This window comes from Tupaia chinensis, unplaced genomic scaffold (assembly GCF_000334495.1).
Source record: "Tupaia chinensis unplaced genomic scaffold, TupChi_1.0 Scaffold000478_3, whole genome shotgun sequence".
Classification (NCBI taxonomy): domain Eukaryota; kingdom Metazoa; phylum Chordata; class Mammalia; order Scandentia; family Tupaiidae; genus Tupaia; species Tupaia belangeri.
The window spans coordinates 8,177,272-8,190,623 of NW_006159990.1; the positions used below are offsets into that span (position 1 = coordinate 8,177,272).

Below are 13,352 nucleotides of genomic sequence, written 5' to 3' on the forward strand. Positions count from 1 at the left end.
TGATCTCAGAATAAAATACAAATTTTGTTACAATTCTGCTTAAAAAACACTGCATGACCTGGCCCAGCCCATCCCACTGGTGTTAGTTTACATCATTCTCCCCCATTCCCAAACAGTCTTTGTTCTTATCATATTGGCCTTTCTTCAGCTCTTTAAGCTTGTTTGCTCACTCCCACCACAGGGCTTCTCCAGGGAATATTCTTTCCTCAATATTGTACCTTCACTTAATTCTTCCTTGATGCTTTGGCAGGTAACAATGAGACTCCATTGGCTATTCTCTCCTCCTCAGGCCGGGTCCTCTGTTATATGTTCTTATACCACTGCATCCCTTCCCTATATAACCTCTTCCTACAGTTCATCACATTTTTACAGGATTGCTGGAAAACTGTCCATCTTAACATTGAACTGTAAGCTCCATGAAGACTAGCAAGATCTCTGTTCTGTTCACCACTGTATCTCCCAGCTATCAGAATAGGGTCTGGCATGTTGGCAAATAATAAGACTATATGGTGACCAGGCTACAGTAGCGCAGGCAGTAGGGTGCAGCTGTATGAGGTTGGAGCTGCATGGAAAATCAACACTTAGTTCCGGTGCATACCTGTGATTCTGGCTAACTTGGAGGCTAGGGCAGGCAGATTACACCATGATGAAACCCCTGTCAGAGATGTCTCTCTCTCTGGGACTAGCAGATGGCATAATGATTGTGTCGCTGGACTCCCACATAGGTGAACACGGTTCAAGTCCTAGAGCCGGCGACTTAAAACTCTCACCAGGTGCATATGTGTATGTGTCCAAGATCCCAAGAGGAGAATGGAGAAGGGATTCTTGCTTTCTGTCTCTCTGCCTCTCCAGCAAGTACATGTGACCCATAGCAAAAATCTTTAAGGAAAAAAAAAAGCTCTCTCTAGCTTGCTCACTACCATTTAAAAAGAGAAAGAATACTTGTTGAGAGGCTGGTAGGAGGCATGGTGGTTAAGGGCACTGGACTCCCACATGGCCAACCACAGTTCAAGTCCCAGACCTGGCAGCTTACTTTCTCACTTTCTCTTTTTCTCTCTCCCCTCTCTGGTCAAATTAAAATAAGTAAGTAAATAAATAAAATGATGATTGAAAAAAAGAATACTTGTTGAATTAAATTACCAATTTATTAAAGACAACTCTGAAGTTTCTAGTTCTGGTAATAAGATGGATAGTTATGCTTTTAACTGCCAAGATGGCTAAAAGACAGCTGGAAATAGTCTCAAAGAAGAGAAGATATGATAGATATGATTTGGTATTCAGCAGCATCTTGGTAATAGCTGAGATAATGCTCTTGAAATCATGAAGGCTGGTGATTCTTCAGAAAAGAAAGGCAAGCATGAGAGGAGGATGTACAAGTATTCTTTATCTGAAATGCTTTGGGACTAGAAATGTTTCAGATTTTGTTTCTCGGATGAAAGATTTTTAAATTTTAGGAAAACTGAATACATAATACATAATGAAGCATCTTGGGGATGGGACTCAAATCTAAACATGAAATTCATCTGTTCATCTTACACAGCTAGCTTGAAAGTAATATACAACATACTTGTATTGTAGTATTTTGATCTTGATCTACTATATGAAGTCAGGAGTGAAATTTTTCACTTACAGTATCATGTTAGCACTCAAAGTTTCAGATGTTTTGAGCATTTCAGATTTTGGATTTTCTTTCTTTCTTTTTTTCCCCCCCACAGGCACTGCTGGAGAGAGAAACAGAGACACTGCGAGGGTAAGTGAGAAATCACCCCTTAGAGGGGATGACCTCAATCCCTTCCCCATTCTCCTCCCAGGATCTTTAGCACACATGCACATATACCCAGAATGAGCTTCAAGCTACGTGGTCTAAGACTCGAACTGCAGTTAGCCATATGGGAGTCCAGTGACATCACCACTACGCCATCTGCTGGCCCCTATATTTTGGAATTAGGGATGCTCAACTTATATCAGAATCTATTGAGAAGAGAGACTTTTTTATATTTGTTCTCAGCCATTTGAGGATCTTACTATATATCTTTTTAAAGAATTTTAAACTTTATTTATTTGCTTATTTTAATTTGACCAGAGAGGGACAGAGCGAGAGAGAAGTAAGAAAGCAAGCCAAGAGGTCCAGGACTCAAATGACGGTCAGCCACATGGGAGTCAAGCGCCCTTAACCACCACACCCACCACCTGCTTGCCCTAAGGATCTTACTATATAAAGAGAATTGCTATTGGTAGGAGTTTGGCACCTATGCGAAGTGTAGAGGCAAATTTTTAAAATTAAGAACCATAATTATCAAAAAAGATTTCCAAGCTCACTTTCATGATCTTTTGAGGAACAATTCCAATGGATAAAGACTGAAAGAGAGAGATGAGAAAAGAATCGTCTAGTCTTTTGAGACAGGATAACGTCTTAAAAAGCAATCCGAAGGAAGTTTTCTTTTCTTAAAATTGAGAGAAAGTATTTGTAGAGAATAACAAAAACAAACAAACAAGAAAGAGAAAACTCTGTATTTTTAGGCTCAAAGAAAAACCTACAGTAAAATCTCAAAAGAAGTGCAAAGGACAAATACTTTTTTTTCATTTAATTTTACTCATTGTCATCCTTTTACTTTACTTCTTTGAAGCTGACCAGAGAAAGAAAGTGAGAAAGCAAGCTGCCAGGTTAGGGACTCAAATAGCTGTCAACCATGTGGGAGTCTGGCCACCTTAACCACCACACCACCTGAGAGCCACAAGGGCAAATACATTAAAAAGCTACCATATATGGCATACTTAACTAATGCCAGGCACTAACCTAAATGCTCTAAATACATTATTAATTACTTTAAATCTTCCCCAAAGTCCCATGAAGTCTACACTTCTGTTTTTCTGTATGGCAGATTAAAAAACTGGTACAGCTGATTTTTAAAATTTGCCTAAGAGAAGCAACTGGTAAAATGCAGACTGGGATTAGACACCAGATCTACCAAAATCAAGAATATTCATTAGATGGGGACCAGCAGTTAGTGTAATGGCTATGTCGCTGGACTCCCACGTAGTCAACTGCGGTTCAAGTCCTGGACTCGGTGGCTTAAACTCACGCCGGGCACGCGTGCATGCACGCCCAAGATCCCGCGAGAGAAGAATGGAGAAGGGATTGCGGCGTGGCCATCCCCCCTGGGAGGTGATTTCTCGCTTTCTGTCTCTCTGTCTCTGTCTGCCTGGCGAGCGCACACGCCCTATAGCAAAAACCTCTCCAAAAAAATATATATATATATATTCATTAGAGCATGAACACTTTGTTTTTGTTCTTTGAAGAGGGAACATGTCTTGTAAGAAGGCAGGAAACGTTAGAAGAAAATAATTTGGGACTAAGAAAGGTATATGAAAGAATTCTTGCCCTAAAGGTCTCTGTCCCCTTCCAATGAGCGGTAGCTGAGGGAGACGGGGGGATGGGCCTTGAGGAGAGGCGAAGATTTGGTGCGGGGGCTGGAGAAAAAGAGGAAGGCCCAGAGAAGAGTGGTGGTGGTGGGGGGGGGGGTCAAAGCCAAACTGGTCCCTGAAGCACAAATCCTGAGATTCTGTGAATTCCACTCTCACAACTGAGTTACGGCCTACTACGTGTCAGATACGGCTCTAAGCACTGCAGAGATCAAGATGAAGCACTTCTCTGGAAATAGTTTCATAAACAACCAACATCAGTGACCTCCGGGCATTCAGAGAACCCATTTCTCCTGAGCATCCCACCCAAATGATGGGCTTTTAAGATAATAACCCAAGGCAACAGTGGATAGTGTCGGGGGACTGGGGGGCGGGTCGAATGGTGCAAAAGGCGATTGCTACTCGCCCTTGCCGGGAGCTCCCACTCCGGACTCGTCTTGAAAGACCTCAGCTGGACGCCGAGTGCGAACTCAGAAGCTGCACCCGGGGGCGGCGGGAACGCGACTACCTGCGGCCCCGGGACGTCAGGCGTGGCCCTTCCCCCACCGACTTGGCCGTTCTGGGAGGGCTTCCTCCGACTTTCTGCCTTTCGGTGGCCAAAGGCCTTTGCTCGAGACGTTACCGCACCGTGCAACTTGTACCCCAGCAGCCCAGCGTGGACAGGACCCCCACACAGCAACTTACCCGTCCTGCCCGGCCAAAGACAGCCCAGGTTCCTTTCTGGACACCGAGATCTCCCTGGCATCTCCACCAATACCAGAGCGTAATCAGGACGTGGAGGCGGGACTCAGTGCTTGCAACCAATCAGAGAAGACGCAACGCACGTCTTGGCGCACATAACTAGTTCCCGCTTTTGCAAGGGAAAGAAAAAAACCACAGTTGGCGCCAAACTCCCGTAGTCTTTTGTGGGGTTTAAGGGAAAGGGGCGGGGCGAATGGTGGGAGGGACGGTGACGGGGCGGGGCTTCACTACGGAAGGGGCGGTGCCTGAGCGGAAGCAGGGGTGGGGACTAGGAGATCATTAGAAGGGAAAGCAAGGTGTGAAAAGACCCCTTAGTTTGTTCCTGTATTTTGTAGGCTCTATTGAGGCAACTGAGTGCTAGACATGGTGGTGGGCATTGGCTCCATAATGCTGTTTAAATTTATGCTTGCCGTCAGGTACTTTTATGGTTGGTAGGCAGACAAGTAATCAAATCCAGGGTGTTGGGCGCGTCAAGGAGGGAATACTAATCTAATAGAGTGGGAGAGAGGTTTTTAAAAAAACCTATTATTTATTTAGTTTTGTTATTATTATTACTTTTTAAAAATTTGACCAGAGAGGGAAAGGGAAAGCGAGAAAGCAAGCCACCAGGCCTGGGACTCAAACCACAGATCTCTGTGGGAGTTCAGTGCCCTTAATCGCGCCGCCACCTGCTGGCCCCAAGTTAGGCTTTTTAAAGGATATAATTCAGGTGTCTGAACCTGCAGAAACCGAGGGTGCAGGTAGGTCGAGGGTAGGAACTTAGGCTTGGGCCATTACTGGAAGGGAAGTCAGTCATCTTCCTCCCAGACTTCTCTATCATGGTCCCTAGCCATTTCCTCTTGTTAGTCCATTTTTTGTCTTAATTGTCATATCAACTTATTACATATTTTTTAAAGTGTATTTCTTCCATGAGAGAGAGAAAAACAGATACTCCCAACAAGATCTTCACACAGTGATTCAGTGCCAATGTCAGCCAACCTGGATCACAGGTAGGCCCCTAGTGCTCAAGAAGACCTCAGGACACAGATGGATTACCTCTCCCACGAGGGTCCACTTCCAGGCCCATATTAGTTTTAAATTTTCAAGAAGTCTTCCATTTGGGGAAATATGTTCTAGAAAAACACAAGCTTTCTTGATTCTCTCCCACTCAGCTTTGCTTTGAGTGTTATTTATATTGGTAGTTATTTCAGGTAGAGAGACAGGGAAGGAGCAGAAAGTGCGCAGGTCAAATACATGGCACCTTTTGTTTCTGGAGAACAAAGTAGGAGGTGAGACTGGTGAAACCCCTAGGGGGATCAGACCCTGAAAGGTCATGTATGTCAAGTAAATGTCAAAGAGCTTGGCATTTATCTGTAAATGATTCAAGTGTGGGAGATTACTAAAGGATTTTTTTCTCTTTTTTTTAGAAGTATTTATTTAATTATTCAGGGACCAGCAGGTGGCATGGTGGTTAAGACACCGGACACTCCCACATGGCTTACCGTCCAGGACGGTTCAAGTCCCGGACCTGGCAGCTCTCTCTCTCTCTCTCTCTCTCTCTGTGAGTGTGTGTGTGTGTCATTAAAAAATGAATGAATGAATAAAAATTAAATAATTCTTTAAACAAAAGAATTATTTATGTAATTTTTATTCATTCATTCATTTACTTTAATTTAACCAAAGAGAAACACAGAGAGAAAGAGGAAAAGTGAGAAAGCAAGCCACCAGGTCCAGGATTCAAACCATGGTCAGCCATGTGGGACTATCCAGCACCTTAACCACCATGCCACCTGCTGGTCCTGTACTAAAGGATTTTAAGCTTGGAGTGATCATGATTGATTCACACTAGTAAGATCTGTCAGCCTCAAGAAAAATGTGGGGATGCTATTGCAGTGATCTAGGTCAGAAGAAATGAGGATCTGAATGAGATGGTAGGTGAGGGGGGGATAGATTTTCTAATATTTAGGAAGTAAAAAACAACAGTACTTGGCAATTTATTAAATTCTGGCTTTCAGCAGTATGCAAAATCACGGCCTTTATCAAAAAAATATTTATTAGGCCAGCAGGTGGCATAGTGGTTAAAGCACTCAAGCCATGCAATTGACTGAGGTTTGAGTCCCAGACCTGGCAGCTTGAAACTCATGTACATGCATGCCCAAAAATCATGGGGAAAAAATGGAGAAAGAAATGGGGCATAGCTATCCCACAAGGGGGGTGATTTCTTGCTTTTCGTCTCTCTGTCTCTCTGGCGAGAACAAGCGCCCTTCAGCAAAAATCTTTCAAAAAACAAAGAAATAGGAAAATATTTATTGAGGGCCAGTGGGTGGCATGGCGATTTAGGCATTAGATTCCCATATGGCTGACCACTGTTAGAGTCCTGGATCTAGCAGTTTGAAAAATTACAAATAAAAAGATAAATAAAACTTTTTTTTCCTGAAGCATATAGAACATACACTTCAGAGAAAAAGGGTTCTTTCAAAATTGTCTTCCAAAAAAGAGTAATATTGAAGTCCTTACAAAATCATTCTTTTCTGGGGGACTGGCAGGTGGCATGGTGGTTGAGGGTACTAGACTCCCACATGGCAGACCGTGGTTCAAATCTTGGGCCTGGAGGCTTGCTTTCTCACTCACTCTCTCACTCACTCTCTCTCTCTCTGGAAATATTAAAATAATAATAATAAATAGAATTAAATAAAACAACGTTTTAAACTCATTCTTTTTTAAAAGAATTATTTTATTTTTTTATTTATTCATTCATTTCATTTTTTTTTTTATTTTGACCAGAGAGTGACAGAGTGAGAGAGAAGGAGAGAGAGGGGAAGTGAGAGAGCAAGCCTCCAGGTCCAGGACTTGAACCGTGGTCGGCCATGTGAGAGTCCAGCATCCTTAACCACCACGCCACCTGCAGGCCCCTTAAACTCATTCTTTTTTTAAAAAAATTTTGGAGAGATTTTTGCTACAGGGTACATGCACTCGCCAGAGAGACAGAAAGCAAGAAGTCACCCCATGAGGGGGGAAAGTCACACTGCAGTCCCTTCTCCTCCAGTCTTCTCTCAGGATTTTGGGCACATGCACACACACGCCTGGTGTAAGTTTAAGCCACCGGTTCTGGGACTCAAAGCATAGTTGACCACATGGGAGTCCAACAATGTAACCATTATGCCATCTGCTGGTCCCCCAAATCACTCATTTTAACTAGTATTCTTTTAAACACTTCACATTTTGAATAGAAAGTATTGAAAAATAGTGATCGGTTTACAATGTCAGCCTAGGAAGACCTCAATCAGTGCCAATCTGGGATACTTATAAAAGTCAACTGAAGGGAGGCCAGCAGTTGGCGTAACAGCCCAAGATCCCAGAGGAGAATGGAGGAGAAGGGATTGCAGCATGGCCATCCCCCCTGGGGGTGATTTCTCACTTTCTGGAGAGCGCATGCGCCCTTATAGCAAAAATCTCTGAATTCCTACATGGCCAATCATAATATGAGTCCTGGACCTGGTGGCTTGCTTTCTCACCTTCTTTCTCTCTCTCTCTCTCATATGCCCTATAGCAGGTTAAAATAATAATAATAATAATGAGATTAAATAATTATTTGAAAAAAGACAAATTTTCAACAAATTTGCTTTAGAACTAATTGGCTTTTATTGAGAGTCATGAATGGGAACAGACTCTATTGTACCAAACAGAATGAGAACTCAAACTTCTCTTCATAGGTGAAGCTGGGGCCCAGCCTTAGTGGGCACAGGTAGCATCACCACTTGGGAAGCTGGAACCTTATAGAGGTCCAGGAACTGGACCTGACACAGGAACTGAACATGAATATGCCAAGTGTGGTTGTGAGCACATGTAATCCTAGCTAATTGGGAGGCCAGAGCAGGAAAAACACAACAAGTAAAGACCCAGTATGCAAAATGGGACTGAGTTGACCACAGTTTGGTCAAAAATACCTATTTCGGGAACCAGCAGTTAGCGTAATGGCTGTGTCACTGGACTCCCACGTAGTCGACCGCAGTTCGCATCCCAGACCTGGTGGCTTAGAACTCACGCCGGGCGTGTGTGCGTGGGTGCCCAAGATCCCGAGAGGAGAATAGAGGAGAAGGGATTGTGGCGTGGCCATCCTCCCTGGGGGGTGATTTCTCGCTTTCTGTCTCTATGTCTCTGTCTGTCTGGAGAGCGCACACGCCCTATAGCGAAAACGTCTCAAAAAAACAAACAAACAAACAAACAAACAAACAAAAAACAAAAAAAAAAACCCTATCTCTATCCCTCTCCCTCTCATTAAAAAAAAAGCAAAGCAAAGGAATCTACAAAGTTAGTGCTCGCTCTTCTAGAACATCATCTCCAAAATATGGGCAAGAGCGGAATAGTGGATTTTGTAAGGTGAGAACAAGGGAATAGTACTGGGTCAAGGGGCGGGAAGAATAATTGGTTAACATCAGGTTACTTTTTTTTAAGGGTTAAAGCAGCAGAGACTTTAATTTCCCTGACTCTGATAGACTGGAATCTCCTGTTACCTAGAAAAACTTGTCTATTTCCTTAAAACCATCGACTACCATAAAGATTTCATTTGTTTATATAACATTTAGCATTGGGACAGGCAGATGGCATGGCGGTTAAGGGTGCTGGACTCCCACAAGGCTAACCTGGCGGCTTGCTTTCTCATTTTCTCTCTCTTTCTCTCTCCCTCTCTCCCTCTCTCTGTCTCTGTCTCTCTCTGTCTCTCTGTCTCTCTCTCTCTCCCTCCCTCCCTCTTTGGTCAAATTAAATAAATAAAGTTAAATAAAATAATTCTTAAAAAAAAATTTAACATGAGTCATTCCATTACGGTTTGATTAGTTGGTGCCTTGCATAGGAGCTCAATCCAAAACATAATTCTTGTTTAACAGTACTTATTCAAGGTAATCTCTGAGGTATAGTGTTAAAGAAATGAAGGACAAGGCCAACTCCATGGCCTAGTGGTTAAGGCAGCCAGGTCCCTTCATGGCCAACCATCCTGTTCAAGTCCTGGACCCCACAACTTGAGAAATACACTAGGTGCTTGTGTGTATGTGCCCAAAATCCTGAAAACAGGGAGAGTTGGAGAAGAAGGGATGGCAGATTGACTGTTTCCCATGGGGTGCTTTCTCCTCTCCCTCTCTCTGTCTCTCTGTGTCTCTCTGGCAAGCACACATACCCTCTGGCATGAAAAAATAAAAATAAAATTACCTGTAACTAAATGATGATGAAATACATCACAAAACTAAAAGAAGAAGAAGAAGAAGCAGAAGCAGAAATATACAGTGCAGAGTATATGAAATGCCAGCTCTTGCATAAGAAAGAATGGGAGAAAGATGGGACCAGCAGATGATGTAATGTTTATGTCGCTGGACTCCCACGTAGTTGACTGCAGTTTCAGTCCTGGACTTCGTGGCTTAAAACTCACACCAGGTATGGGAACCAGCAGTTAGCGTAATGGCTATGTCACTGGACTCCCACGTAGTCGACCGCGGTTCATGTCCCGGACCTGGTGGCTTAAAACTCACGCCGGGCGCATGTGCATGCGTGCTCAAGATCCCGAGAGGAGAATGGAGGAGAAAGGATTGCGGCATGACCATCCCCCCTGGGGGGTGATTTCTCGCTTTCTGTCTCTATGTCTCTCTCTGTCTGGCTGGCGAGCGCACGCACCCTACAGTGAAAATCTCTCCAAAAAAAAAAACTCACACCAGGTACACATGCATGTGTGCTCAAAATCCCAAGAGTAGAATTGTGGAGAAGAGATTGCAGCATGGCCATCTTCCCAGGGGGCTGATTTCTCACTTTCTATCTCTCTGGAGAGTGGGCAAGCTCTATAGCAAAAATCTCTCAAAAAATATTTTTAAAAAAATTTTAAAGAAAGAATAGGAGAAAGAATATATATGTATTTGTTTATTTTTGCAGAAGAAACATTGAAAGGATAAATCAGGACCTAATAAATATAGACAGCTTACAAGAGAAGGGGATGGAAAAGAAAAGGAGACTTCCTGAAGTATGCCTCTTTTTTCTTTTTTCTTTTTTTTTTTTTTTTTTTGAGATTTTTCCTATAAAGAGCATAGCATGTGCTTGCCAGAGAGACACAGAGAAACAGAAAGTGAGAAATCACCTACCCTGTGTATGACCATGCCTCAATCCCTTCTCCATTCTCCTCTTGGGATTTTGGGCATGCACACATACATGCCCAACATGAGTTTCAAGTTGCCAGGTCTGGGACTTTAAGTGTGGTCAACCACATGGGAGTCCAGTGCCTTAGCCACTATGACACCTGCTCGTCCCATTTTTTTTCATTTATTTATTTATGAATCCATTGCGACTTTTTAAGCTGCCAGGCCTGAAACTGAAACCATGGTCTTTTTTTTTGTGCTTTCTCTTTCCTTTTCTTTGCTTCTCCTCAACTTTTTTTTTTTTTTTTTTTTTTTTGAGAGTTTTTTTTGCTATAGGGCATGTGCACTCTCCAGAAAAACAGAGGGAGACAGAAAGTGAGAAATCACCCCCCGCCCCAGGGGGGATGGCCATGCCGCAATCCCTTCTCCTTCATTCTCCTCTAGGGATTTTGGGCACACATGCACACGTGCCTGGTGTGAGTTTAAGACTTAAGCCACTGGGTCCGAGACTTGAACCATGTCGACTACATGGGAGTCCAGCAACAAAGCCATTACACCAACTGCTGGTCCCCTCATATGCCATTTTTTTAAAAATTAAAGTGTCTATACATATATATATATTTTGTTTGTTTGTTTGTTTGAACAGAGAGAGTGAGCAGGAAAGTGAGGAAACAAGCCACCAGATCTAGGGCTTGAACTGTGAAAGTCTAGCACCTTAACCACCATACCATCTGCCACCCCAGCCCTTTATTAAAAAATCCTCTGTTATAGGAACCAGCAGTTAGCGTAATGGCTATGTCACTGGACTCCTACGTAGTCGACCGTGGTTCGCGTCCCGGACCCGGTGGCTTCAAACTCATGCTGGGCGCGTGTGCGTACGTGCCCAAGATCCCCAGAGGAGAATGGAGGAGAAGGGATTGCGGCGTGACCATCCCCCCTGGGGGGTGATTTCTCGCTTTCTGTCTCTAATGTCTCTCTCTGTCTGTCTGGCGAGCCCACGCGCCCTATAGCGAAAATCTCTCCAAAAAAAAAAAAAATCCTCTGTTATGTATTGTTATATGCAAGTATGCATGGCTTTTTTTGGTTGTTGCTGTTGGGAGGGTGGGAAGACATTTTGTTATAGGGCACATGCACATACCAGAAAGACACAGAGACAGAAAGTGAGAAATCACCTCCCAGTGGGGTGGCCACACTGCAATCCCCCTTCTCTTCCACTCTCCTCTCGGGATTTTGAGCACACACACACACCCATGTGTCAGGCATGAGTTTAAGCTGCCGGTTCTAGGACTCAAACTGCAGTTAATTACATAGGAGTCCAGCAACATAGTCACTATACCATCTGGTGGTCTCATGACTTTTCATTTTTAATTAACAGTGTTACTGAAATATAATTCACATATCATATGATTTATCCAGTTAAAGTTTTGAGTTCACCTTCCTATAATCTTTTTTGAACTACTACTTCACATATTCAAAGATAAATTAAATCAGAAAAAATGCTAATGAAAAATATATTGAAAAATTAGGTTAACTTTGTTTTATGTTTTGTTTTTGTTTTTGTTTTTGTTTTTTGCCATAGGGTGCATGTCCTTGCTAGAGAGAGACAGTGAGAGGGAAAGTGAGACATCACCCGCCCCCCATGGGGGACATCCACACTGCAATCCCTCCTCCTCCATTCTCCCCTCAGGATTTTGAGCATGCATGCATATGTGCCTGGTGTGACTTTTAGTTGGCCAGGTCCGTGACTCAAACTGCAGTCAATTACTTGGGAGTTCAGCAATGTAACCACTGCACCATCTGCTGGGCCCACTAATAAATAGTATTGGTATTATAATTGTGTAAGTACTTTTTTCTTTTATCAGGAAGAAATATGTAATATGTTAACATTTTTAAATTTATTTAATTTTTTGTCATTATTATTTATTATTGTTTTAATTTGACCAGAGAAAGTCAGAGAGAGAGAGAAAAAGAAAGTGAGAAAGTAAGCAACTAGGTCTGAGACTCAAACCATGGTTGGCATGCAGGAGTCCAACACCAAAACCACCATGCCACCTGCCGGCCCTTATGTTAATTTTTTAGGAGCAAATGTTTTTTTTTGGGTTTTTTTGGGGTTTTTTTTGGAACCACCATGCCACCTGCCGGCCCTTATGTTAATTTTTTAGGAGCAAAGGTTTTTTTTTGGGTTTTTTTGGGGTTTTTTTTGGCAAAGAGAGGAGCCAAGATTTTTTAGTGAAAGAGAAAAGAGATTCAAACATGAAATTTCTTTTTAAAAGAGAAAAAAAATCATGTATGATTATGTGTGAATTAAAAATGTCAACATGAACTTATAATTCTTCAGACCATCCTGCAGCATGGTGATTAAAGCAGCTGGATTCCTTGTTCTGACCGTTTAGTTTGAGTCCTGGACCTGGGGGCTTGAGAACACCATGGGTGTGTGCATGCATGCCCAAAATCCTTAGAAGAGAATGAAGAAGAAAGGACTGAAGTGTGGCCAACCCCCCTGGGGGGGGGGAATGCTTTCTCACTTTCTCTCTATCTTTCTCCAGTGAGCACACGTGTCTATGGCAAAGAAAAAGTTTCACAGCCCACTCATAGTGGTATAGGCAGTACTGCTCTGGTATAGAGCATGTACTGCTCTGCAGCACTGAAGATCACATGATGACTGCGGGCTTGGATCCAGAATCAACTAGAAACATGCCAAGCACATGCACCTAAGATCCTGACTAGACATAGGACTGGGAGAAGAGGATTACACCCTGACAATATCCTGTTTGGGGACCGACAGGTGGTGTGGTGCTTAAGGTTCTGGACTCCTACGTGGCTCACCATGGTTCAAGTTTTGGACCTGGCAGCTTTCTTTCTCACTTTCCCTTTCTCTCTCTGTCTCTCGCTGGTCAAAGTAAAATAATAATAATAATAATAACAACAACAACAACAGATAAAATAAAATAATTATTTTTTAAAAAGGAAATAAAATAAGTAAGCTTTTTAAAATATATGTAGGGCCAGCAGGTGGTGAAGCACTGGACTCTCACATGGCTGACCACAGTTTGAGTTACAAACCTGGTAGCTTGCTTTCTCACTTTCTCTCTC

General features: G+C 42.9%; 1 protein-coding gene and 1 pseudogene across 4 annotated transcripts in view; one reads left to right on the forward strand and one right to left on the reverse strand.

The window, feature by feature from the left end:
* Nucleotides 1–4,184, reverse strand: part of CASP8AP2 (caspase 8 associated protein 2) — a 48,657-nt gene extending 44,473 nt beyond the window's left edge. For 2 of the 4 annotated variants that reach the window (XM_027774807.1, XM_027774808.1), the window contains exon 1: nucleotides 1,631–1,683. In XM_027774807.1, the coding sequence (XP_027630608.1) occupies nucleotides 1,631–1,671 (41 nt within the window). In that variant the 5' untranslated portion in view covers nucleotides 1,672–1,683. Of the gene's footprint in view, nucleotides 1–1,630; nucleotides 1,684–4,107 lie in introns of those variants that run through there. The other 2 variants (XM_006156120.3, XM_027774806.1) reach the window with 2 other exon arrangements.
* LOC102492325 (uncharacterized) overlaps nucleotides 3,803–13,352 on the forward strand; it is a 20,330-nt pseudogene continuing 10,780 nt past the window's right edge.